The sequence below is a fragment of the Branchiostoma lanceolatum genome, chromosome 7 (assembly GCF_035083965.1).
Source record: "Branchiostoma lanceolatum isolate klBraLanc5 chromosome 7, klBraLanc5.hap2, whole genome shotgun sequence".
Lineage (NCBI taxonomy): Eukaryota > Metazoa > Chordata > Leptocardii > Amphioxiformes > Branchiostomatidae > Branchiostoma > Branchiostoma lanceolatum.
In genome coordinates this window covers 6,557,830-6,584,458 of record NC_089728.1, presented here as the reverse complement: position 1 = coordinate 6,584,458, position 26,629 = coordinate 6,557,830, and the positions used below count along the sequence as shown (strand labels likewise).

The following is a 26,629-nucleotide window of genomic DNA, read 5'->3' as shown; positions in this document are numbered from 1 at the left end:
ACATAAAGTTTCTCCGTGAATGGTAGTCTCTACCAGACTAACTACGCCACCTATAGGGAGAATATTTGCCAGGGAAGTTTGGCCACCAGAGGGTCTCATTTGCAGGTGCAGTCTACGTGGGTGAAATGTGATCTTCACCGTTAACTGACTACTGGCTAATTATCCCTTTTTCTGCCAAATCCTAGAACCATACACCCATAGGAGGGCCTGGTGGAGGCTAGGTGAATGGGGACAGAGCCAGTCCCTGTTTATACATGTATACATGTGTATCTTTTTTGTCTAGAATCACCACAAAACCCCAAATAAAGTTAAAATCCTTTGCACACCCTTCTGTGAATGGGGGCAGAGCCAATCCCTGTTTATACATGTATACAATGTCATGTGTATCTTTTTTGTCTAAAACCATCACAAAACCCCAAATTAAGTTAAAATCCTTCTCAGTTTGGTGAACGAAGAGCCAATCCCTGTTTCTATATCTCTTTTTGTTGTCTAAAACCATCACAAAAGTTACAATCTTTCCCTCACTATTCTGCAAATGGGGGGCAGAGCCTAGGCAGAGCTCTATAGCCTTTGGGCTACTACAGGAAGGGGCTAGTCCTCTGGTAGTGATGTGTTCAAACTATACTCTTTCCCCTAAGTGCTGAGTGCTAAGCAGAGAATAGGTGCACTGGTGCACCTAACCTAAACATGTACAATGTACATTGTAGGCACTCAGAAAAACCCTACACATATATCTTAGCACACCCACTGTCAAAAATTAAGAGCACAGCACTAACTTTTGGCGAACAAAAGTGCATATACACCAAGTATTTCCAGCCCCGTGCATGCTGGGATACGTACCTTGATCCTGTTCTTGTTCCAAAAGCCAGATCTCTCCCCGAATTCGAAGCTCCTCCACCAGGCGATCGGGAGGGCGTTGTTCCTGTGTGGCCAACCCGCGAGTCAAAATAGGCAGAACACCTGGAAAAAAGGTATTGTGGTTATTAGGGTTGATGGTAAAAGGTAAATGTAGTAGTCCCATAGCCTTTTTGGGCAGTAGAGGCAGTGGGTTGTTATCCACTGTGCATGTGTCTAGGGCACAGTATTAGAAGGAAGAGCCCAACCCTCTTTTTCCACCGCCTTTTACCTCCCCAACTGAAGTCAGGCACCCATTTTTACACCTGGGTGGAGTGAGGAAAGTTTTTGACTTAGAATCTAAAGGTTCTGGGTTCAAATCCCCAGCAGGCTGAAATGTTGTGCCCATGACAAAGGCACTTTACATCTTTAATTCTTTACTCCCTCAGATGAAAATGAGTACCTACATTGTAGCTTCAGTTAAAGATGTCCTCTCGGATGGGACGTGGAGCCAGAGGTTCCATGTTTGAGGATAGACATGCCTTTTTGTGCACATGTTTCGTGGACCAATGACAGCTCAAAATTGTCATGTACTTACTAGTATGTACAATGACAGTGCTGAATGTACTCATCAGTGAGGCCAATCACAATGGTCATTTTTTCCAATTTATTGTTTCTTTCAGGGTGTAACTTTAGAGAGCAAAATTTTACTTTTAGATCAAGGTATCACTGAACAATCAAAAGAAAACAGTACCAATTTTCATTTGATTACCTTCATCACCTTTCATTCTGTAGAAAAAAAGACTATATACATCCTGCAACTGCTGCTTCTCAACACTGTCAAACAAGAAATTAAAAGTGATCCGAAGCGAGATTTTCCCACACACCATATTGATTTGTGCTCAACGTGGTTTCAAAGCAATTGCCGCCCTTGAATCTCACACAATTCATCACAAATTCTGCAATCAATACATCGGGTCTGTACAATTATCTGGGGCGTAGAGGTTAATTAAATTTCAGACCCACAAACTTGTCCGTTGACCTCCTTCAACCAAAACGTCGCTATCGCTCCAGACTGATATCAATAACGTTTCATTTATGGCAGCACGCATTCTCCCGCTCATTCTGGCGACGATCACGCTGAGTCAGGGATATTTTCCAAGCACAAAGCAATCGATAGATTCAAACGGCGCTCGACAATGCGTGTGTAGAGGGATTGACCCAGTCATGTCACGATATTCAATATCTAGTTACTCCAGCGGCTTTGCACATCCCAGTATACATCCATACATATGAGATCGCCATCCCACATAACTCCCGAATCGATACGCATAATCTCCAGGTCATCTTGATAGATGAAAGGGTGACCACTTGCTGATGGCAAAACTGCTTTGTCGGTATTAACCGTTCTTTGTGGAAGGGTGTTCCCATTGGCATGTTTTTATCCACCGATACACCTCCTGAAAGCCTGTCTTTTGCTTACCAATCAAGCAGGAGAATGTTGGGTCAAGTTCAAAACAAATTCAAGGTAACCTTTTACTTCAGCACTGCAAGTTTTTATTGGTAGCTTAAAAATGAGTGAACCTCAAAGCCGTAAAGATAATCTATAGTTCAAGTTTAGCATCAAAATTTCTTTAAGTTTAACTAGTCTGGAACCTGTCAATTATTTCCTTGGTTCTTTTACCCTTTGAACATTACATAGTCGTTAGTTACCAAAACATTGTAACATTCAGCATGCTATACACACCTGCAATTATAGCTAGTTAAAGTTAAAATCCTTCTCACATATTTCGGTGTATGGGGGCCACTAAAGGAGGGGGCTAGTCCAATGATAGTAGTGTGTGTAACTAAAATTACTCTTTCTCATAAGAGCTGACTGCATGCTAAGCAGAGAAAGCAGTATGTACCATTTTTTGTAGTCCTTGGTATGAAATACTATAAAATACATGCTCCCATCCATTAATAATTTCATCAGGTTAGAGAATGACTGAAAAGCAAAGTTCTTTTTTCACAACCAAGTGTTTACATGAGCCAACGTTTCGATGACTATCTGTCATCTTCATCAGGGCATTACTGACAGGTTGAGTGTGCACTGAAGCTAGGTATTACTGCTAACAATGTAACAATACTTTACGTTTGGGACTGCATTGTTAGCAGTAACACCTAAATGTAGCTTCAGTGCACAGTGAACCAGTCAGTATTACCCTGATGAAGATGACAGACAGTCATCGAAACGTTGGCTCATGTAAACACATGGTTGTGAAAAAAGAACTTTGCTATTCATACATGTTTCCATATTGGTAATGCTAATGGCTCAGCAATGCCAGGGAAAATAATTGGCATTCGAATAGCCTCTAAAGTATGCTGCCCATAGCGACCTAAATGTTTATGTGGATGGCGACAGCCTCTGTTTTTGGCTTGGCCTCTATTAGTCACAGTAAATGATAATAAACCATTTCCAGCAGCCGTGTAATTGGTTAGTACTGGCCCTGTGGAACGGCTCTCCTAAGTATAAGAGGCTGAGTGTTGGCCTTGAAAAGTCTGTGTCTAGCTGGAGCTACTGTTGCCAAACTTGTGGCATGTTATGTGGATGGTACAGAAATCAGTGAATGACTTGGTTATTAACTTTGACATAAGTTGCATATCCTTCCTTATCCATCAACATATCGAGTGCCAAATGGAAAGTGAAATAGCTATACTAACAGGGGATATAGAAAAAGCTGAATACTATCGATGGTATTTGTTCCCCGAAATACTGACAACACATTAATGTGTGATTAATATGTGCAAATCCAGGGTATGTTCTTCCCACGAGGAACTTGCCTGTCCCCATAAGGTACCGTCAACTTTTGACCTCGTTGTTTTGAAATACATTACTGTGGCCTTTTAAAGAAATTATTGAACACCTAAATATCTGAAAAAAGCATACCTAAGGGATTACTGATACTGAATTACTAGATCTCTTTAAATTCACCGATTTTGAATTTCGTGGTCTAAGGGTTAGGGGTGGTATCAAAAAAACTATGATGAGAGTATACAAAATGTATGTTACAGATTATATGGTAGAGGGAGATCATCATCGTCTAACATTTTAAAGTTTTATACAAGTGATACAACACAGGTTTTATCTTCTTTTCTGACACTTAAATGTCAAGAATATCCTGTATACACCCTTACATTAATATCTAGGTGCACCCACGTGCACAGTTGAAAATTGGTGCACTGCTCCAATTTTAGGTGCACCCTGTATTTCAAGCCCTGCATCTTTAAAGGATGTCTACGATGGAGGTAAATTTTTAGAGGGTCAGTACGACACATGAATGTAGGATACAGAAATCCATTCATACTTTGTAGCAATGCTGCATTGCAAGAGGTTTTCTGTCATTTGGGTAAACACTGGGACATTGACACAATATTCCCACTATGTTGCCTGTCAGCGGCTGGATATGAAAAGGATTATGTTACTGGGCTTCCATTTTCAGGACACCACTCGCTGAAACTACCTTGCTTTGCAGTTGTAAATAGAAAAAGACCTAGCCTAGTGTGAAAATGAGCATGTTCTAACAGAGCACATTGTTTCTTAGATCACGGCTGTTTGACATCCGTACCTGAGAATGTGAACAGCCGTTTGAACGTCAAAGTTTACGATCGCATTCGCACGTTTCAAATAAAGTTGACTTTGAGGATTCAGAGCGTGTTTTTCATTGTCGCCATGTCGTGTCCTGAAAGTCGTCTTTGCCGATGTCTGTCAACTCCTAAACATCGGCCTCACCTATAGGGAGAGCAATATCACCCCACCATTCCCTACAGTATCCGTCCGCTTCGCTCCTCTGATCACATCCAGGCAAAAGAGTGTGGTAGCAGCTCCCATTCAAATGTTTGGCCCTAACATCATTAATCATTTCGGGTATCCAACAGCTTTCAAAAGCAGTGTAACTGGGATCAAAGTTACAACTGCAAGGAGCAGTGTGACTTGGAGCGAACCATAGCTCTGACTCTTGTACTAGTTGTACAGTCAATGTATTTGACCTCACCTCACGAGTTCCACAGCTATACGGCAGCTGTAGGGCTTGGGACAGTATAACATTTTACATATATATATGACATGAAATCTAATTGCCAATTGTCTTCAACAGGTGACAGACATTTTGGCAGGGAAGTGGGCTAAAGCTAGCATAGGATGGATAAAAAAGGGTAAAGGTAGTCCCATAGCCTTTTTGAGGCAGTAGAGGCAGTGGGCTGTTATCCACTGTGTCGAGGGCACGGTATTGGAAGGCGGGGCCCATCCCTCTCCTTCCACTGCCTTTTACCTCCCCAACCAAAGTCAGGAACAAATTTTTACAAGGACACACACAACGCGACCATAGGATGGATAGCAGGTTCGAATAAACATACCATTATTCCATAACCATGTTGACTATGGCATGTATGCAGGATAGACTTGTCATCATAGTCTCAAAAATGTAGATAATCCTAATGTTTCTACCCTCTGAGGTACATGTATGTGCCCTCTATTTTCCCCTTATTTTCCAAGGTGACATCATTATACTGATACATCTCACATAGGGGAAAAATATGCACATTGACAATTCAATTAGAATTGGAGATAATTCCCTGTGACAAGACTAAACTCGACTATCTCGAGTAATCACACAGCCAGTAACAAGCTCACATGTTCTGAAAGGCAATCCTAACCATTCTTGTATAATTACCCAATCATCTGTTGTCATTTGCAATCCATCCATTTAGGACTCCCTGTGCAAAGCAACTAACAATTATATATCTTGATCAAAGTTTAATAAAATCTTTGAGAAACCTTGAATGTTGTTAGCTTTGTATTTTTGCCAACGATGCAAAAGATGATAACTACTTTGCCAAACTAAATTTTGGTTGAAATGATTCTTGTTGGAAGCCAGTCATTTTCATTCTGTTACAACAATGTCTTTAACGTTGTGTATATGATTTTTGGGTAGTAGATTTACATGTAGCTCTTCTGTTCGGGAAGAAGTGACATAAGTTTGGGCCCTCTAGTTTTCATTTCAAGTATCACTGAACTTGTACTGACTTGGACGAGCCTAAAAAACGAGCCCAATTTCCAGTGCCATTACTGGTTCTATCACCTGTAGTGGCTTCATGAGCTTTTGATGAACAAATGTAATTCCAGCGAGGGTTCCTCATCTTGGTCCATTCACACCAGTTTTACCTACAATAACTGGGGAGGCAGCTAGCCTGTCTCCCGCAAATTAGGTCCCACGGTCTTTCAACATTGGCTTTCCCGTGGTTAGTGGCTCAGAGAAGGATCGAGTGAACACTGAAAGGCAATTTGGACAGCGTGAAAATGAGCTTGCGACCACATAAGATTCGATAAACCACGCGTGATGTTTGTGTGGTTGGGGCCTTAACAGCTTGGTCTGGGGAAAATGGGACTAAAACTAGATGGATTACTGGGAGCTGACTGTAACCGGCTTTTGTGTGAATAAGGTGTATAGGGCTGTATTTACTCCAACATTTGGCTGTAGACGACAGGTCTGGAATGGGTTGGCTGGTGGTTGGCTGGTGGTTGTTGGCTTGTGGTTGGGAGTAAGTCAGTAGTGGTCAGGGTGTGTTTGGGAGTCAAATAAGACTCTTAATCTACTGGTCAGACTGCTCCCAACCTACCGCCAACCTTGGTTGGCTGGTGTTTGGGATCCATGTTCAGCTATGTGTAAACAGGACTTTAGGCAACAGGGAGAATGTATGATAGACAGAGGTGATTACCTTGTAGCCAACAGCGGGTGGCTCTGTACCGGGACTGCCCACTCCTCTCTGCTCCACGGCACGGTGTCGTACAACAGTAGGTCTGTCGGCGTCAAGGCGGCAAACACTGGCTTCCAGGTGGAACTACCGCCTTCCCCATGGGCCTAATATGAAACACATTCATTCAACATATAAACATTAAATCATGAAGCCATACTTGTACAACAACAGTTACTACAAACACCGGTTTCCAGGTGGAACTACCGCCTTCCCCATGGGCCTAATATGTAACACAACATATAAACATTAAATCATGAAGCCATACTTGTACAACGACAGTTACTAAAAACACTGGCTTCCAGGTGGAACTATCGCCCTCTCCATGAGCCTAATATATAACACATTCAAGATTCAACATATAAACATTAAATCGCCAAGCCATACTGTTTTTGTAGACAACAACAAAAACAGCAGTGCAATGTGAACCAGTCAGCATTGCCCTGAGGAAGGTGACAGATGGTCACTGAAACGTTGTTTGAATAAATCACTTAAAGACTGAAAGAGTCTTTTTACTCAGTGGCTTACCAACCAGCTTAAACTATTTATGGCAGGTAACATACAGGAACAGGTAACATCTACTAAAATATACATTTGTGTGCATAATTGAAAAGATACATGTATGTCCAAACAGATCTCCAACGTCCCCCAGTATAATGCACTCTTTTACATGTATATCTAAACTGTGCATACCTGGGCGGTGCTGCAATAGAGATCTCTCAAGAACACTGTTTTTAAAGTGGTGGATCTATGATTGTAACAGGGCGGATTAATGTTAAAGGTCTGTTATGTGCACATTTGCCTTAATCAAATGGTTTGTTTAAATCTATCTTAATTCCTGAGGACGTCAATTCAGGGTAGGAAGGGAATTCCACTGTGTTTCCACTGTTTGAAGTTCACTCTTGAAACAGCCATAGTTTTACAATGCAAGACAGAGCACACGTTTGCGGTGGGATGATTCGCGGTAAGAACTCACCGCAAAAACTGCGAGCATTAAAATACGATGAATACCTCATGTTCTACCCTGTAGACCATAAATCAGACGGGCCTTCCATCTAAGTAAGAGTGCCGATAGGGGATCTCTCTAATATATGGAGTAGCTGTGATTTAAAAGCTACAAACATGCCTTCAAGTCATGATGAGAAACACAGACAAGCTGAGCGACTCAAAAGATTTCAAGCCGAGACAAGAAAAGATGGTCCTTCATGCATATTCAGCACTCTTGCTGCATGCCTTACCACTGCCTGAGAATGGCAAAACCTACCCCGAGGTCATAAAAACAGAATGGCATGAAATATGACAAGTTTGTCCCATTTTCAAAAGGCAAAAGTACTTTTAATTTTCTCGTGTCCACCATTTGACGAGTCTCACAGCACCACTAGGACGGGAAATGATGTGCTTCAGAAGGACCTGTTCACCCCAAAAAGGGCAGAGTAGTCCTGGTTATAAGGTTAATGGACCCCCAGGCAGTTGTTATAGTTTGATGCATGTTCAGTCGGTAATACTTCTTGGTGGCTGGCTATGGCTTTAAAGTTTGATGCAGGAGTCGTAAGTAGATCATGCGATACAGTTCTGGCCTAATGCAGTCCACATTTCCATCTTCTTTTTTTTTTACTAGCCTACAAACCAGTCAGGAACTTTTATACTATCATAGCTTTGTTGTTGTTCTTTCTTGAAGTCGGACGCACTTTTGGGTTAGTCAATACTAGTGACCCATGGAGGAACCATTCCACCCAGGTGTAAAAATGGGTACCTGACTTCGGTTGGGGGAGGTAAAAGGCGGTAGAAGGAGGGAGTTGGGCTCCGCCTTCCAATACCGTGCCCTGGACACTAGTGTATAACAGCCCACTGCCCAGCTACGGCCTCAAAAAGGCTATGGCAGTATAGGACTACCTTTACTTTCTACTGATGTACATGTAGCATGTCATTCACCCTGCCTGTATTTGGGCCAATTTCTACTCCTTATTCAGGCCAGAGGAGAGTCTGGTTAAGACTGAGAGTAACGTCTGGAAGAGCTGATTGCAGTCACGAAGAGAGGTCGACTGTCGGCCTGCCAATTTGGACTCCTATGTGGTACCCTGTAGGAAGTGGGACAATTTGCTGCCATTTCTAAACCATAGCAGTTACCGTGAAGGTTTTGTGGGTTTTGTCATACATCCCAAACAGCTACAGTATAAGCAGGGCTCGAAATTCATAAATGGGAAAAGGGAGACCTAACCTATAAATTTAGGTGCACAGAAAGAACAACAAAGCTTCATTAGTATTTCCGAAACTTAAATGTAAAAAACATTTGTGTACAATATCATAATACCTTGACGTACTTAAGGTAACCTTGTATGAGTATTTATGTGCACAGTTCCAATTAATTTGCATCAAGTACTGTAAAATGGGGAATGCGAAAATTTTGGTTGTCTTCTGGCGCGGCCTACCACCTTGTTTAAACAGCAAACTCTTACATTTTCATCTTATGGTGAAAGTTAGTACAGTCAAACCTGTATTAGCGGTCACCTTTGCATAGCGGCCACCTGCCCATAGTGGTCACTTTTTGTCGGTCCCTTGGATTTTTCCCATTGACATAAGCATTAAGAATTAGGCTGTAGCGGCCACCTGTCCAACGCGGTCGCGGCCAGACGATTTTCGGTCCCGCGAGTACAGTAACACTGCCGATAACGGCCAATGTGCGCCGGTGGAAGCCACATCGCCACCGCACGCCGGGTTCAAAATCTTCATTTTTTAATGCAGTTATCAAGTTTATGTGAACTCAACTTGACAGGATAATAATAAAGAAAACAAGAATGTTTTATCTTCGTTAGATTATCCATGGTTTGACGCGCGCGAAGTCAAGTATTTCTTCACATGGCTTGCGTTTGTACATCGTAGCATATTTGACTATTTCTGTGCATTTGGATTGGACAAAGATTACGGTAGTTTTTGGAAAATACAACCCGCACATGTATCTGATGCGCTAAGTTGGCGAATTATTTCAATGTCGGCCCAATATTTCCGTTTTCCCCGGGAATTCATCCGAAAATGTGCCCAAACACGATTTTCAAAATGGCGGAGCAGCATAAAGGTCATCGGAAGACACCACTGTTGCGGAGGTATAGTGTGTTAAATCTATTTTGCTGCAAACTATCACTGAGGATAATTACTGAACCAAAAGCTTCAAACTAAATATAGACAACATTACTATCTTGTAAAATTTGGGCTGTTGCAATTTTGTGAAAAGAAAAAAGCCCTCAAAAGAGCGACCTTCCTCTCATTACCCTATTAGCATAATGGTAGAAGCCGACCATGACAAGCAAACAACAACAGATTAGGAAAATTGTCGCCACGATTTTATGTTTGAAAACGGTCGAAAACGAACAGTAAGTGGCAACTGAGCAACATATATTTTGTTCTATACTAACTAGGGGGCATTTTGCTACAAAGAACTTTGTTTCATATGATTAAAACTCGTTGGTGACGCGTGTGCCGGCAGCGAAGCAGTCGCGAAGGATCAAGAGTTGAGTATGGCGATGCTGGTCTGTTCAGACATGAAGCTCGAGCAAACCATGGATTTTGGAGTTGGCAGATACAATAATTCTTTTTTCAAGCCCATAATAGAAGTAAAAGAACAACAATCGAATTTCTAAAATGTGCCTTACCTATGTAATGTTTACATGTGTACTGTACGGTGAATAAATGCATCTCAGTGGGTAACGTTACTGAAAACATGTGTCACTCGTGGTCAATTAATCAACATTTTCTCCATAGCGGCCACCTGTCCTTAGCGGCCAGTTTTGGCCAGTCCCTTGAGTGACCGCTATAGACAGGTTTGACTGTACCCTCAAACATTTCCCCCTTTTACGTATGGTATTTCGAGCCCTGGTGAGGTCAGTCCTCCTGCTCTAAAAACATCTATCACAGGCGCCATGTGTCAGGGGTGCCATGGATAGCATTCCTTATCTCCCAACCTCACCAGAAAGGTGGCCAACCTCATGCAAAGTCAGCCGGGGTCATGGAGTCCACAGAGCACTTGGGACAAAGACAAATTGTTCTGTTTTTCTTATCCTGATCAGGCTATAGGCTTTTAAATGGGGTTTCTAGTGCCTGTTATGATCTACGCACTCCTGCTGGGCAAAAGTTTGAAACATCGATGAGGGTTAGACATCCAGAATGTGAATTAAAAGAATAATTATGTTTGTCTGTTGGAACAAAATAACTTCCAATTTGGAACTTTAAACACATTAATACAATGCAAAAGTTACTCAATGCAAGCAACTGGATAAGTTTCATAAATGGTTATTCATCTCAGACAGCATCCACTGATGGCATCCACTAAAGTCACAGCTTAATTTAAAGATCATAGTGATTAGTAGATGCTTTCTGAAATGTCTGACTGTTTACAAAACTTATCAAGTTGCTTGTTAATGAGTAACTTTCGTATTATGGTAATGACTTTAAAGCTGCAAGTTGGACATTGCCGTCACACTTATCTGGATCTTACAAACACCTTGTTCTGTTTAGCCACGTTCTGTGCAAAATATGCAGGGCTCGAAATTCATTTTTACGAATAGATGCACTGGTGCACCCAACCCAAAAAATCAATTGCACAGAAAAAAATTTGGGTGCACCACATAGAATAAAGTTCAATGTCAGCAAAACATAAGTTTGATGCTACTGCCTCTCCTATGAACTTCAAACTGTAATTCTATCCAGATTTCAAATTTCAACCAAGGAATACATCAAATAAAATATAACAAAAGGTTGTATTGCTTCTTCTGATACTTACATGTACATTTAAAGAATATTCTGTTTGCTACTGTACAAGAGAACCATTACCCTATAGAGTAAACCCACAGTCAAAAATTAGGTGCACAGCTCCAATTTTGGGTGCACACAGGTACACATGCACCCACAACTTTGAGCCCTGATATGTGTTGAGTGGGAGCTACCATCCTGATTACTACATTTAGGTATTAGAGTGATAATGATGTTTTTCTTTGGCGGGGGGAATGTTGTTTCCGCTGCCTTTCAAAATAGGTTCCAGTCAAGGTCAACCTAGTTTGAGGTTCACCTGAACTTACACAGGCAAGACTTCACATGTGGGAATGATTAAGGCTTAAGTTGAGGCTCCGTGGGTTGTTTGGCACAGAAAAGGGAAAACGGGATCAGGACCATTCGGCCCTTTACCAATACAACTCGGCCCAGTCAACTTAGCCAACACCCTGGTCAACTCGGCCCAACACCCTGGTCAACTCTAGGGCTAGGGCTAGGGCTAGGGCTAGGGCTAGGGCTAGGGCTAGGGCTAGGGCTAGGGCTAGGGCTAGGGCTAGGGCTAGGGCTAGGGCTAGGGCTAGGGCTAGGGCTAGGGCTAGGGCCAGGGTTAGGGTATTTGATCGTGTTGACCACAGGGTGTTAGGCAGAGTTGGTATGATTAGCCATGGGCAAAGCTCCCACACCCAGGGAAGACTCCTGGCAAGAATCCAATATTCATGCTAGTCCACAGGCTGAAAATACAGTAGTGGGCATGTAGATACTGGCGGCAATTTTGATGCAATCAGGCGTGAAATTGTGACTGATGTACGGACTGTTCAACTGTCAAACTTTGATGTGATGGGGAGAATGGAACAGAACTTCTATCAGTGACATAGTGAACTTGCCACTGGCCATGGTATTATGAAGCAAACATCAAGACAGTCCTCCGTACATTAGTAGTCCAGGAGAGCAGGGTGTCAACTATTATTACATGTATTGCGGGTTTCTATTTTGCGGTTTTCACATGCCCAGCGATTTCTCGCTGTGAACTCTTCACACCATGTACATGTGCTCCGTCTTGGATAATGTTACTAAGGTTAAAACACTGTTAAGTTAAAACACTGCAAATGCTTTTTCCCCTCCTACTGCAAAATTGAGTCAATGCGAACAATTTTCAGTATTTTGCACATTACAGGGCCGGGACAACTTCATCTTTCCTGAAAGTTTTGACACTGTTGACAACCTGACAACCCACTGCACTTGTCGAAAAGAGTAGGGGTCCTTCCCGGTTGAAGAGATTCAAAACCTACAATCCTATGGCCGCACATGGGACAATTGTCGTATTGAGGTCACCTGAGTTAGCGCCCAATGGCAGCCGCTATAGACCCTTGCGATTCAGCCCCACAATTGTGCGCTCCTCGCAATTCAGCACGTGGCTGTTAAGGGAGAGTAGTTGGCCTACACAAGAATTAATATACAAAAAAAAAAAGAATTCTCTCACCTGCTCACACAGCCATCCCATGTGTTTGATCTCTCTGTCCCCGGCCGACCCTCTGCCGCTCACGAGCTTGCTGTTGGCCTCGGACATGGCGGAGGCCGTGAGCATTGAGGTATTGGCATGTATTGCTGCAAACCACTGACTGGCGCTGCTGGCGTCCTGACACCTCAGGATGCAGGAGCTGCGCCCGTCGGGGGAGTGGAGCTCGAACGTGCGCTGTTCTGGGTCCGGCATGGTCAGGTTGCGCGTGACGTAGCACATCTTCAGCGGGATGGTCTTCATCTCGGTGAAATTGTTCGTGGAGGCCTTGTTGTCGGCCCCTGGCTCTTTGATTACGTAGGGCGACGCGTTTTCCCAGCCGACCTCGCCAATCACTGTGCTGCGTCTGAAGTATGGCGTCACTTCCCGAAGATATTTTACTGCGGAGAAAACAAGAAAGCACAGTCTTTTATATACATAAAGTTCATGTATAAGTTTATATCATACATCTATTGTCTTGAAGGAAGCTGCTAGGAGAATTGCATAACCCACAATGATGAAGAATTCCAGAAAAAGTTTTCAGGATCTGCATAAAATTTTGTCACTTATAAATAAGAAACAAAACATTAACTTACTAAACAACAATAACTAAACACATTAGTGCCCTTAAATCCCTGAACTTATTTGCTAGGGTAATTAAGGTGCTTGCTATCAGAAGGACTAAAAAAAGCTGTTTTACTGTTTCTATATACTACTGGGAATGGGTCAGGATCACATAATTTTCTTTGGGTATCAAACCTTGAATTAACAAATAAAAGGCCAGTATACACCTAATATGTACTCAATATTTCATAAACCTTAAGAGGGCTTGGCTTATAAAAGTTTTTTTGTTACTGATGGAAACGAGATTGTGTAAGATTTGGGATGCTTGGAAACCATCACAAACTGGTATATTCACTGGTAAATCTTTGTCTTCCTAAACCTCCTTTGGGCATTATGATAGATCTGATGGTGATACGGTAAATATTTGCAGCAGTTTTATTTTAGCAGTTTCTGCAGTGACGTCTCCACTGCGAAATCACAACACCGCCATAAAGCGTATTTGTTTTATTGCTACTTTACTAGTGTTGTTTTAACTGCAAATTTAAAACGATGCATGAAGACCTCCTTTCCGATCTTACCGCAAAATTCGGTCCCTACAAACAATGTATAATATGAAACTAAAAAGGAAAACAAAGCAGTTGGCACTTTTGGACCAATTCATGCGCGGAATCGGTCCCAATTTTCAACAGGTGTATCATTATGTACCGTCTCTATGACTGATAAGCAACTGCTACCACTAAAATCGGCAACTGTTTTCATCTGTCCGCTACTGAGTCAATATTTATAGGAGAAGTCCCTTATCATACAACACTATTTCCATTCTACATAGATCCGAGTCATGATGTCTCAGGCTTGCCTTCTTGTCAGTTGGCCGCGTCTTAGCGACTCCTTTCTTGTCTTTTAACCCAGCCTCAGCGTCTCCTTTCCTATGATACCCTCCCGTTCCTGTCTGCAGTTGTGTGTGAATAGTCAACACGACTTATGTACCCTCCCAACACTGCCACTTACACACACATACATGGCAAAGTGCAACACAAACAAACGGGCGTACGGTAACATTTCAATTTTCAAACAAAGTTTGCATGCAAAAGTTTCCAGACCGATGTAATATCACTTGAAGGTACTTTTACATGTTAAGCTACTTTTGACATCTTTTCCTCTAACCACAACTACTGTTAAACTAGTAAGAGAACTGATCGAAAGTACCAACACCAACAGAAGTACATTATTTACCTCAAATCTATGCCATGACTCAAGTAGTTTGTCATGCTTTCAGTAAAGACGACACCTGTAGAGTGTGCAGACACCTTGTACATCAAACTGGGTTATGGTTGGTTAGTTTGTCGTGTAAACAAGTAACATCCTTCAATCTAAATCTAAAGACTCTGTAGGCTTGCCCTACTGGCAAAATTAATGGTAACATGCATAACTTCTTACATGATATTTAAGATGCAGATTGAGATTTCTTCCGATCAACTTGCATTTTACATGTAAGGATCACTTTCTACTACTCCGAAAGATGGGTGCAGCCCCTACCGAGATGCCCTTTCCAGGTTTGAACCAGGGGTCTTCCAGTTATACAGTAAGTACCAACTAATTGGAAGCAGGAGCGCAACTATGAGGCTTCGACCAGCTGAGCTACAGGGATACTGTAGTATCCCCGCTGAGCAACTGTACTACAAAAGTACGAAAGTCCAGGAATCAGAAACATCCATTCACTATTTAGTTTTCAAGCCTACAGCGCTAGCGACTGTCTCATTATCTGTAACAGTAATATCATAACAGATTGCTCATTAGACGGTGGAAAGTCTTTTGTACGGTCTGTTAGGCCAGGAGTCCCACTGATCATGTATTCGCATGGGCTTTGACACCCACAGAGACCGTCCAATTTGCTGGAAAAGTGTAGTTACTTTTATCATAACAGATAGCCTGTTAGATGGGGGAAAGTTGTGTTCTATCACTGTTTCATCCACTTGTCATTTCAAATTACCAATCTGTAGTTACATGTGTTGGTTTCCTAAGAGTGGATTTCTATATGCTTCATCTATCTACTATAAGGGAAACCCCTTCTTTTTAAAAGCCAGATTTCAAGTACTAGGAAATTGCAGACAAAAGGGGTTTTGGAGGGTTACGTCTCTCAGGGTAGCATGCCCCCAGACCCCCCTATATTTCTTGTGCCACCCAGAGCGCACACACCCGTTCAAACTGAGAGGACAGAGAAAAGTGTAGAGATAGAGCACTAATGATGAGTGATGCAGCCCATATGTGACAGATCAGAATTTACTTTTATTGCCTGCCAGATCCGAAACTTGCCAAAGATAGTGAATCATTTTGCAAGGTTTCCCCAGTAATACGTATTACCACAGCGGCGCAGCTTTAAAAATGAAGGACATACATTATTCCAGGCAATGGCTCTACCGTCCCTGATCTATAGAGACATATGGGTCTCCCAGGTCTTCTGTGCAAAGTTCCATGCATTAAGGAATCGGCTCATCGCCTAAAACTCATAATTTCTGGTAAAACGCGGAGATTAGTTGTCGTATAATGATACTTTGGGGAGCCACACTGTGCATAAATAAAGGCATGTTCGCTTGCTATAACAAGGAGGGTAAGAAATACAAATATTCTTTAAATTCTTAGATAACCAGTCCAAACCTTTAGTTGACAGGTGTTAAATCCCTTAAAGAGTACCCGAACTGAGTCTTTTCTATCATTCATACAAAAAATCGATCTTTTCTGAAATCATAAATGCAAGTTTTAGAACAATTTTCCGAGAATAAGTTGCTAAAACTGCCACCTAAAAATGTGTGTTCCGAGAAATCTGGTGCGAATTCAAATGAGATGTAAATGATATGCGTGACGTAAAACTGTTGACTCAGTACTACAACTGTCATGGCGTCGCCAACAGATTGTAGTAAGCCTCAACGTGGTGGAAATCACTGTGTAGCAGGCGGGCCAAATGGAGCTAGCTGCAAAAATGGCAGCTACACCGAAGGTATATCTATGCACCAGTTCCCTCAAGTGAAGAATACCGGAACTGTGGCGGGCAAAGAGAATGAGAAAAGAAGAAAATCGTGGATCAAGTTTGTGAAGCGGCATCGGCACGATTTTGAAGCTTCCGCGTCATCTATGTTGTGTTCCGCACACTTCGAGTCCTCGTGTTTCACCGCCAATCTTGACATCGCAAAGATCTGTGGAATGAGGAGAAGGCTAAAAACAGATGCAGTTCCAACCATAGACATCGCTGGTTTGCCGACGCCAACTGCCCCTGCTACAGATCGGGCGCGTAGACGGGTGAGTTTGATGTCATAGTGATATGTAACGTTATATATTCCCAGTGCAGTGTAGAGTAACTTGCGAATTCTATCCTTTCTTTTTTTATACACCCGCGGTGCCTCCCAACGATTTCTATCATGAAAATAGGAGAATCAAGTAGAATCGATATATGTTAGGTGTACGTTTGGTCTCCAAAAACAAGCAACCTAGTGACATATTTGTCGACGGCGTCTGAAAACAAGCACGCATTTCAATGACAAACAAAATCGTCCCAACGTGACGAAAATGGCGACGCCGCCACATGTTAGCTTTTCGAAATTTACTGTCCGTATTCCTAAATAATTTCAAGAGCTGTTCTTACGATCTTTAGAGTGATTACATTAGTGAGGTATTAGTTTCCGTTGGTCCCGAAAAAACAAACTGCACTAGTGAATCTTATTTGTCAGCATCGTCAACCAAGCGCGGCGTCATTTCCATAACAAACAAACAAAATGGCGCCCGAGCGGGATCCCTGCCACGAAATTTTCTGTCTGTTATTTTTTTATTTATTTCAAGGACTGTGAGCTTTCAAATTTCATCGTTATGATAAATGGTACATACCTAATACACATGGTGTTTTGGCGATGAACAAATTTACAATCAACATATGTTCTAAACTTCTGAGCGACTCACCTAACAAGGAAACACATAATTTATGGAACAAATTACGAGACCGCATGTATCATGCGCTAGCAATGGTTCTTGGCACCAGTGTCGCTTTGATAACTCGGATATTTTGTTAATGCCGATATTGATGTTGACGTATCAAACAACTTAAACGATTTTTTATGTAACTAAACAGGTCGTCCGTGAGGCCTTTGTCTCCGTTGATCCACCAAGTGTTCAAGATGACAACGAACACGCTTCAGGACAGCAAGATGGAGAAAGTGGTCATGGGGTGGTGGACGACAGTGTGCTCGAGCCACCTATGAGGAACTGTGATGGGTGTGATGCTTTGAAGGAGAAAATCCGCGGCCTTCAGAAAACCATCAGTCGGCTGCGAAAGCAGAGAACCAGTCAGCAAGATACACAGGCAGAAACAGATTCAGAATCAGATACAGTAAGTTGTGAAGCGGTGTTGCTCCATCAAATTTTTCTTGTCTTGTGACTGTGAGGCCAGATAAAATGCATGTGCTCAAAGACAAAAATACACAAATAAAGTAGTTATTGCAATTGCTTTGCTTCTGTGTTATATTTTTCCTTTTACATAATTCTTGTAAGATAGAAAGCATAAAGCCAGTATTTCCCTGATGGCTAAAGAAATTGTAGGTATGCTGTGGAAGTACACTGGCTATACTAGCCTGGTATCCGAACCTATTGAACTGTCAAGTCTCTTTTGTCCTGTCCATAAATACAATAGGTTTACCCCTGCTTGATAGATGGCTGTTAGACATTTGAATGATCATCTTCTGTTTGAAATATGGGTGAGCATAGATACAATTAAAAGAGACTCAGAAGCTATAAATAGGTTTGGACACCAGGCTACAGGTACATGATTTATGTACAGGTTACAACCAGTGCCTAAACAAGTTTGGTCAATCTGTCATCTGTAAGTCTGAGTAACTTTTACATGTATCCAAGTGCATTTTAGTAGTGAATTGCTGTCTTAATCTGAGACAATATATTAATCCAAGATTGATAGCATTTGCAAGTTTGCTGTTTTTCATGTGCTTACTTATCAAATTTGTCATCCTTTTGGTCTAATTTCATATCTATCGCCTGTATTGGCCTGTTTCACAAAACATGGTCTTATTTACTTTCTGGCGCTGTCAACAAGTTGCCTTTCTGACACTGTAAACAATAGTGTCAACTAGTGTTCATTTTGTCATGGTACAGATGCAGGTCTATGTACAACAGGTGTTCAGATCTGTAACATTAGTACCTAGATAATTCTACAAGTACAAGTATGAGTAACACTAACAGTCCCAATACAGCATACTGTCATTTTCATACTTCATGTGAATTAAATTCAAATTAACTTCTCACATGCTCAGGTTGATCATGCGTTTGAGGATGCCTTGGAGGACGCTGACACTCCCTCGATTGCGCCATCAAGTCCTTGCGAGGAAGAGGAGCTTTTGGAGGCTGCTGATCATGACGAGGACTATGATCCTGAAGAGGAGTCAGCTACCACTGATGAGGATTCGTCAGCAGCAGGTTCAGATGAAGATGAAGTGGATGGCGAAGGCTCAAGTGCTAGGACTGTGACGTAAGTTATGGTTTAATTGATAAAAATTTTGAAGGTAGTTGTGAACAACACGTATGCTTTTTTATACTACATGTACAGATTTATTCAGAGAGTATACTGGGACCCAGATAGGGAGGTATTGCCTTTGCTTTTTATAATTTCAGAATGAAAGATGTCACAGTATGTTTCGTACATGTAGTTGGCTGACTGTGGATAACTTTTCGCAGTTGTGTTGTAAAGGATAAGCTGTAATTTTTGTTCATTGTCATGTTTTACAGTGTTGAACCTGGAACACACTGTTTCGAAGAGCCCAAGTTCATGGTTTTCTTCAGTATGCTGGTGAGTCTCTTCAGCCTGTTCTGCTTCCGGTGCAAAGAGGAGAGACCCACCGTAACAGTGAAGAAGACTGGAACAATGGCTATCGTGACGCAAAACTGCACATCATGCGGTGAAGATGCCTACACGTGGCGCTCCCAACCATTTGTATTCGGCAAGTACCCTGCTGGAAACATTCTGCTGAGTTTTGGAATCCTGATGTCTGGAATAAGCCTGTCCAAAACACTGCTCCTGTTCAAACACATCGGGCTGTCCATGTTTTCTGGCAGAGCATATCTCAAGCACCAGAAGAAATACCTTGTTCCGTCCATACTCCACTACTGGGAATCGTACCGGCAGAGGCTGATCAACCTACTCAAAGGAGAGAAGAATGCAGTCTGGAGTGGGGATGGCCGGTACGATTCCATGGGACATAGCGCGAAGTATGGAGCGTACACCATGTTCTGCAATACAATCAACAAGCTGGTACACTTCGAGTTGCTGCAGTCCAATGAATGCAAGAACAGCAATGCCATGGAGCTCGAGGGAGCAAAACGCAGCTTTGCCTTCCTGACTGATGCAGGGTTAGCAGTCAAAACTTTCATCTCAGACAGGCACAAAGGCATTGGTAGTTGGCTGAGAGAGGAACAGAAGGGCACTGCACATTTCTATGATTTGTGGCATGTGTGCAAGAGCCTGGTCAAGGAGCTGCGTAAGGCGTGTAAAGAGAAAGGGTGTGAGGTCATCAAAGACTGGCTAAAAAGCATCAAAAAGCACTTGTACTGGTGTGCACTATCCACCTCACAAGGATTTGGTGAGCTTATTGTTGCAAAATGGAAGTCCATTGTGAGGCACATTGCAGGCAAGCATGATGACCACCCAGACACATCCTTCCCCACCTGTGCACACGGTCCACTGGAGCAGGAGAGAAAGTGGATTTTCAGCGGTAAAGTCATGTTCCCATTTTTTGTCAGCTATTATAAATTTGTACACAATTTCTGTATACTACCTGTATTTTGGAGTTATAATTTGACATTTGACAATTGACACCATCCGAAATACCATCATGTACACAAACATGACTAACCGCTGTACACATGTGTTCCTTGCTTTTGAACACAGTGGCTTTTGAACTAAGCGGCTTTTGAACTAATACACAATGATAGTGTAAGCATGTTTATGGTAAAAGCAGGAAACACAGCGGTTATTCATGTTTGAATGTAACATTTTTGCACCTTTACTCCCTGAATGACCCCATGCAACAGGACAGGGTGGATTCAATTTTTTTGTAAACAAATTATTAGAAAATTTACTTTTTGTATAATTTTGTATTGATTAATGTTGTATAATGCAGCTGTTCAACAATCTTATCACCATAAACTTTATGTTAAACAGGTAGCAAGGCCCATGACAAGCTGTCTGCAGTTCTCCTGAAGAAGGACAGACTTGCAGACATCAAGAAGCTGTCTTCAGTGGCTCAAACAAGCTGCCTTGAGGCCTTCCACTCAACCCTCAACCACTGGCATCCCAAAATGACACACTTCTCATGGATGGGGAGCTACTGCAGGTAATGTGTTCCTTTCCTTGATTTACAAGCCAGCTAAAATGTTGTTTTGATGGTGAGGTGTCTTGTCACAGTATTAGTATTAAACTAATTTCTAAACTGCATTCTGTATCTTTTACCTCAGGCACATCCTAGCTGTCCTGCATTTTAACGAGAATCTGAGGCGAGAACCCAAACGCACCAAAGATGGCAGGACATACTACAAGGTCACCTACCCAAAGTTCAAGCTTGGTGAAGAAGTGGTGAAACGTGAACCATCACCACCAACATACAGTAAGTATAATCAACATGGTACATACATTGTGTATTAATGTGGTAGTAGTGGATCTGGGAGTTACCACGGCTGTTTCTACCGTGTGTTACTTACCTTTTGCATTGATAACTATTTCATTTGAAATAGTTATGTTTACTAACTTGACTTTAGATCTGTTTCCCCTTCTTACATTCCAAACAAATAACGTCAATGACCTGGACCGGATGGTTTCCACCATGGTTACCTGTCCTGCTAGCCATGTAGCAAATACTCTGCCAGTGGTCACAATGGTTACTGGCGAAGCTGGTTCTCTTATAACATAATCATATTTTACAACGTTATATATATATACAATTGTACATACACATGTACATAGTTGCCGGACTGATGGTATACCTTGCTACACTGTTAGGCTAAACCATTTTGAGGCGAATACGTTTTATGTATTCGCTTGTACATGTTCAATTAATAGCTGTCATGTTATTTTCATTTAGGTAACAAGGCATGCTATTTTGTGAGTGAGTGGGTGAGTGCTATTTTGCTGCACAGACAAGAGAATTCATATGGTCTAGATATTGAATGCACCATTCTGTACTTTCTGCAGACTATGTCAGTGAGATCAAGAAGGTCATGTTGAACACAACAAAGGACGAGCTAAAGGAGACACGTGAGAAGTACAGAAAGCTGGTTCCGCCACCTCTCTCCAGCCAATTCCCAGACAAGCGGACCAGAGGGGAAGCCATCCAGCGCCATGAAGCCAGGAACCAAGCTCCTACAGAGCTATACCCACCAGGTACATTACTAAATAAAACTACTAGTAATAAAGCCATACTGTAAATGGGAATGCTTTTTCTTCTTACCTATTGATATACTCTTTTTACTAATAGTTTTCCTGTATTTTTTACAGTGCAGGAGCAGGACAACATGAAGTCGCAGCTTGAAGCCGAGGCAGAGACAAGAACTACCTCAGGGGCAAGCAACGCCAGGAAAGCACCAACCTGCAAAAAATGCAAGAATCCTATGAAAGGCCACCCCAGAGGCCATTGCCCCAGTACTTAGATACTGCCTGTGCCTGTAAGACCATATTTGGTTTAGGGCAGATCCACCTTACAGTATTGTGTTTTTCTTTCTTTTCGATTTTTTTTTGGGGAAAAATGACACTTAGTCTTTCAACAACTTGAAGTGTTTTATTGGAATCATTCTCTGTCCTGAGATGAGCTGTACCCTCTGGCTTGACCTGTCGGGCTGAAGTCAGTTCTCACTCTGTTGTAAACACATGCTGGGAGGGGTCTTGCGTGATCCCAGCCGAGGTACCCACACATCCATCTGACAAGCCACCTGTAGGCCACTGCTCTCCGAAACCTGTAACAATTTGAAATGTATTGTAAATAAAAGCACCTTTTTCATAGAGTAGTGTAGAGTCCTTGGCTATGTAGGAATTCAAATTTCTGATGTTACTTGTTGAATAAAGAAGGATGCTTCAAATCATGTGAAAATTTAGGTAATTACAAAGGATATATTACACATTGATATCCTGTCCAGGTAGTAGGAATAACGATTTTTCTGATGTTACTTGTTGAATAAAGAATGATGGTTCAAATCATGTGAAAGTGTAAATTAATAACCAAGGATATCTTACTCATTGATATCCTGTTGACCTCGTCGGCGGTAAGCCCGACCCTGCTTGTCCCGCAGCAGGGGACCAACTTGCTCCAGTACCACCCTCTTAGTCAGGTCAATGTAGTCCTGGTGTTGTGTAACACAGCGTGTGTGCTCAATGCTGCCATCAAACTGAAGTTTGCCAATTGCCGGCCCAACTTCCCAGCAACACCTGTATTCCCTGGCATTTACTAGCAAATCAGTTCTGCACTGATTACACTCGCACCTATAGTAACAAAAAAAACTGAATAAATGAAGACGTCTTTGAGACACCATCAGGTGATTTTGTTAGGGTACACAAAACAATTAATTGTGTTGTCTTAGCCAAGTGCAAAATGTATAGCACATGCCTTTTACGCAATTTCAAGCTGGAAAAGTTTTTTTGCAGTGCGCAAATGACGAGGAAAATACACCACCTGCTGCATTACTAAGGGTATAATGTCCCCCCTGATCTGTCAAATTCGTGCTCCATGATGCAGCTCTACGCATGCATGATCATCTTACTTCATCACTCTAAATGCTGAGTTATTCACGGAACTCTGCACCGGTGAACTTATACCGTGCCGACACGAGACCTCTGTAGCCCCCCTCCCATTTAGAACCGTACGTGGTCAGATCTTTGAAAGCCAAACGAACTCACGCCGAATCGCACTTACATTACAAATTCCATTTTCCGAGTTACTGATTTCCTCAGCATCACGCAAATAAACTCAAACAAATATTCGGCAAGAAAAAAAAAACATGTGTACGTCCACAGAGTTTCTTGTCGCTTCTAAACAAACAAAAATGGCCGACTTTGTTTACAACCGGGAACGCGAGGCCGGGTATAAAGTTGTGACTCGCAAAAGAATTCAAGCGAGCGTCGTCGGCTTTTATCATTTCGGAAACCTATCAAAGAAGGACTAGCTTTCTCACCAGTCGTTTAGGGGAATTCTTCCCTCTAGCCGTGCATCCAATGTAGCTGCCAGAATGCCATCCTCGTCGACTTCTTGTGCGCGAAGTTCGTTTTCTCCTGGCATGGCTATCGGCTCGTCCTGATAGGCATTGACAAACCCTGCCGCAAAAGGTTCGTCTTCACTCTCTGTATCCGCATCAGTAATACTATCTGTATCATCTGTATCAGTAGTTCCTGCGTCGCTGCTGAGGTCGGAAATCTGGCTTTCTAGATCCTGTTCCTCTGACATTACTGGACTTTCAAGGTGAGAGCTTTCACTCGAAAATCTTATAATACAATGTGTGTTATTATAAGAGTCAACAGAAACTAGTGTCCGGACTCCACCGTGATTCTCTTCTTATGTGAAGAAATTCAGATGTAACCCATTATTTGTGAAAAACAAAGGCAGACATCAAAGCACGTTGTCCCTATGAATTAATTCGCATGTATGTGTGTGATACGCTGTGTGAAATTATCCTCGCGCTGTTCTGTGAACTGTGGCGTCAGTATGGACGTGCAAATTTGCTATTGAAGTCGACCCCGCTGAACAATGTTCGATACATGTATAAGCTTCCATGCGAGAGAACAAACACACACGCTTTTGGGGTGTACTTCTTATGGAAATCCTGGTACAAATTGCCGTAATTGGCTCTGTGAGTCTGTACGTCCTTGATTTTATAAACAACGCGCGGGGCTTCCCCGGTGTTACGCAAAGATTTTAGCCCGGACACGAGAGACGCAAGATTCCCGGCACTTCCGGGGTTTTTGCTAACAAATATCTGTACAAGAAATGCACAGCAGATCCATCAGTTCCATACCCTATGAGTACGTAAGTTGATGCTATGATTGGTGTACATTAGAAGCGATGACTATTTTGTGCCTCGCCGATTCTAAGCAAAATGGTAACTCAAGACTGTCTTCCGTTCAGTTACTCACGCCGCCCGTACGAGGTGCAGTATCCAAAAGAGCCTCCAAAATAGATTTTTGTGGCGTGAATTCGGTTGAATTTTTTTCCACCTAACATTGGATGTGTGTTCTTCCGACATACCGATTTTTGTAGCAAAATTTTGATTCCTTTATAAGATATGGGTCCATCAAAGTTGTTGTTTTCACCGTGTCAGCCATACTGGCCAACGGGGAGTCAACAGTATGACGTCACGACCCTTGCCTAATTAGTCGCACCAGATTTCTCAGACCACACATTTTTAGGTGGCAGTTTTAGCAACTTATTCTCGGAAAATTGTTTTAAAACTTGCATGAATGATTTCAGAAAGGATCGATTCTTTATATGAATGATAGAAAAGACTCAGTTCGGGCCATCTTTAAATGTCATAAACTCTTGAAACAATATCATTCAATTTGTTACTAAAGATATAGTTCTAAATGTAGCATACCCACCATGCATATGCATATGATGAATGTAGTTGTAAATTCATTTATTGTGAATACAGTACAGTAGTACAATGGAAATGCCTACATTGTATTTGCGACGGTTTGGGCAATGGGGTGGGTCTTTCAGAAGGGACGTAAAATGGAGATCCCGTGTTTGAGGAGGTGCCTCGAGCATGTTAAACAGGAAGGACTAGCAATCCCTCCACGTAAAAATATACCCTGCTAGTGCTACTGAAATAGCAAGGAAACTTGCTGACCTTAGTGCCACTACTCGACACTAGGCACTACAAGGGACGAATGGGGATATGGAATTATGTAGAACCTCTAAATACAGACCTCAAGGTTGCTCTTTCACATGACCTCTAGGGTAACATTTAATCCTAGTTTCTGTATAAACCTATTTCACTATCCCTTAGTATAGAGGGACAGTTTGAGTAGAGGCATAACAGTTGATCCTTGGGGAAAGGGGGAGGGGGGCAATCTTCAAGGTCGCGCCAAACCTGACCAGACCGCTGGGCTGGATGATTAAAATCTTTTCAATTTCAGGCTTCACCTAACTTTCATCAATCTTCTGAATTTCCAGTAGAAACCATTTTATATCAAAATATAGCTCAATTTCCAAATTCTCCCCGCCCTCCAGATATGCATAGTTTAGATACAGTAAAAAACTGCCCAAGAAGACCACTCAGGAGACAAAATCCAGTCTATGTGTACAGGTGGTCACTATAGGGCGTATTCACCCCTGCCCTCCGTGGGCGGCCATGTTGGTGCTCACCCTGCAGCGAAGTTTCTCGGTGTCCGACGGTCTCTAAATTTCCAATGAATGCGAAGTCGTCTGATCGCTGTTTTATCATATACAAAGAGTCTCCAGCTTCACATCCTTTTCGCTACAAAAATCCAATTTCACCTACTGGAAATGACCCATTATCGACAATCGAGGAAAGGTTTACCCCAGCAGCCTACAATCCTACAAAGGGCGGCCTACAAACATGGCTGCTAAACAGAGTACGCATGAAATCAGTTCACAGCATACAAGTGTTCCAAGGCCTGCAACCACGTAGTACAATGTCTTGAGTGTCGTGAAAATTGTCGTGAAAACATTTTGTTGACAGGGAGTATGTTATGATCGGGAAAGTTCGACGTTGAAAGACCCCCAGTTTACGAACGTATCTCAAGCAACGACTACACGTTGCCGCGACTGTGTTACACAACGGGCCTGTAATTTGCTTTTCCACCAGATACAAAAGGTTTCCATACACACACGTTGATTCTCAAATTTCAACTATTTAGATCCGCTGCTCGTATGTCAGAAATCCACTTTTGCAATTGTTTCAGTCGTTAGTCCCTTCGTACAGATGTTCCCGCACCAAGCCCGCACCTACACTAGAAACGTAAAACCAATCTTACTGTAACCCGATCAGTGTTTGCTTTATCAGTCCCAATCCAACATCTGACCACGAGGCAAAACACCATTAGTATGAGACAAAACGTTTTGAAGGGAAATTGTGAATGGCGTAGAAAACATCTGCCATTTATAAGGAGAGTTCCATAGGGCTCCACTA

At 42.3% G+C, this 26,629-nt stretch overlaps 3 protein-coding genes across 3 annotated transcripts in view; 1 reads left to right on the top strand and 2 right to left on the bottom strand.

The window, feature by feature from the left end:
* The window catches only part of LOC136438891 (beta-1-syntrophin-like), a 54,466-nt gene that overhangs the window by 11,209 nt on the left and 16,628 nt on the right, over nt 1–26,629 (bottom strand). The window contains exons 2-4 of the mRNA XM_066433913.1: nt 12,869–13,284; nt 6,592–6,734; nt 841–960 (exon numbers count right to left, since the gene is read on the bottom strand). Coding sequence (XP_066290010.1) covers nt 841–960; nt 6,592–6,734; nt 12,869–13,284 — 679 coding nt within the window. The remainder of the gene's footprint in view (nt 1–840; nt 961–6,591; nt 6,735–12,868; nt 13,285–26,629) is intronic.
* Nucleotides 16,141–22,685, top strand: LOC136438889 (uncharacterized). The gene is made up of 8 exons (XM_066433910.1): nt 16,141–16,741; nt 17,565–17,822; nt 18,757–18,971; nt 19,229–20,211; nt 20,661–20,832; nt 20,954–21,102; nt 21,687–21,875; nt 21,990–22,685. The coding sequence occupies exons 1-8, from the start codon at nt 16,340–16,342 to the stop codon at nt 22,139–22,141; spliced, it is 2,520 nt and encodes an 839-aa protein (XP_066290007.1). The 5' UTR covers nt 16,141–16,339; the 3' UTR covers nt 22,142–22,685.
* On the bottom strand, nt 22,250–24,999 carry LOC136438892 (uncharacterized). The gene is made up of 3 exons (XM_066433914.1): nt 23,657–24,999; nt 22,722–22,967; nt 22,250–22,444 (listed from the first exon to the last, which is right to left on the bottom strand). Exons 1-3 carry the CDS (start codon nt 23,923–23,925, stop codon nt 22,279–22,281), a joined length of 681 nt encoding a protein of 226 aa, XP_066290011.1. The 5' UTR covers nt 23,926–24,999; the 3' UTR covers nt 22,250–22,278.

Bases quoted from the DNA above. Each gene is read 5' to 3' on its own strand.
- LOC136438889 (XM_066433910.1), top strand. From the start codon at position 16,340: ATGGCGTCGCCAACAGATTGTAGTAAGCCTCAACGTGGTGGAAATCAC. The intron at 18,972-19,228 runs GTAAGTTATGGT...CATGTTTTACAG, and splicing joins TCAAGTGCTAGGACTGTGAC to TGTTGAACCTGGAACACACT. The intron at 20,212-20,660 runs GTAAAGTCATGT...TATGTTAAACAG, and splicing joins GAGAAAGTGGATTTTCAGCG to GTAGCAAGGCCCATGACAAG.
- LOC136438892 (XM_066433914.1), bottom strand. From the start codon at position 23,925: ATGTCAGAGGAACAGGATCTAGAAAGCCAGATTTCCGACCTCAGCAGC. The intron at 22,968-23,656 runs GTGAGAAAGCTA...TTGTTACTATAG, and splicing joins AGAATTCCCCTAAACGACTG to GTGCGAGTGTAATCAGTGCA. The intron at 22,445-22,721 runs GTAAGATATCCT...AAATTGTTACAG, and splicing joins GGTCAACAGGATATCAATGA to GTTTCGGAGAGCAGTGGCCT.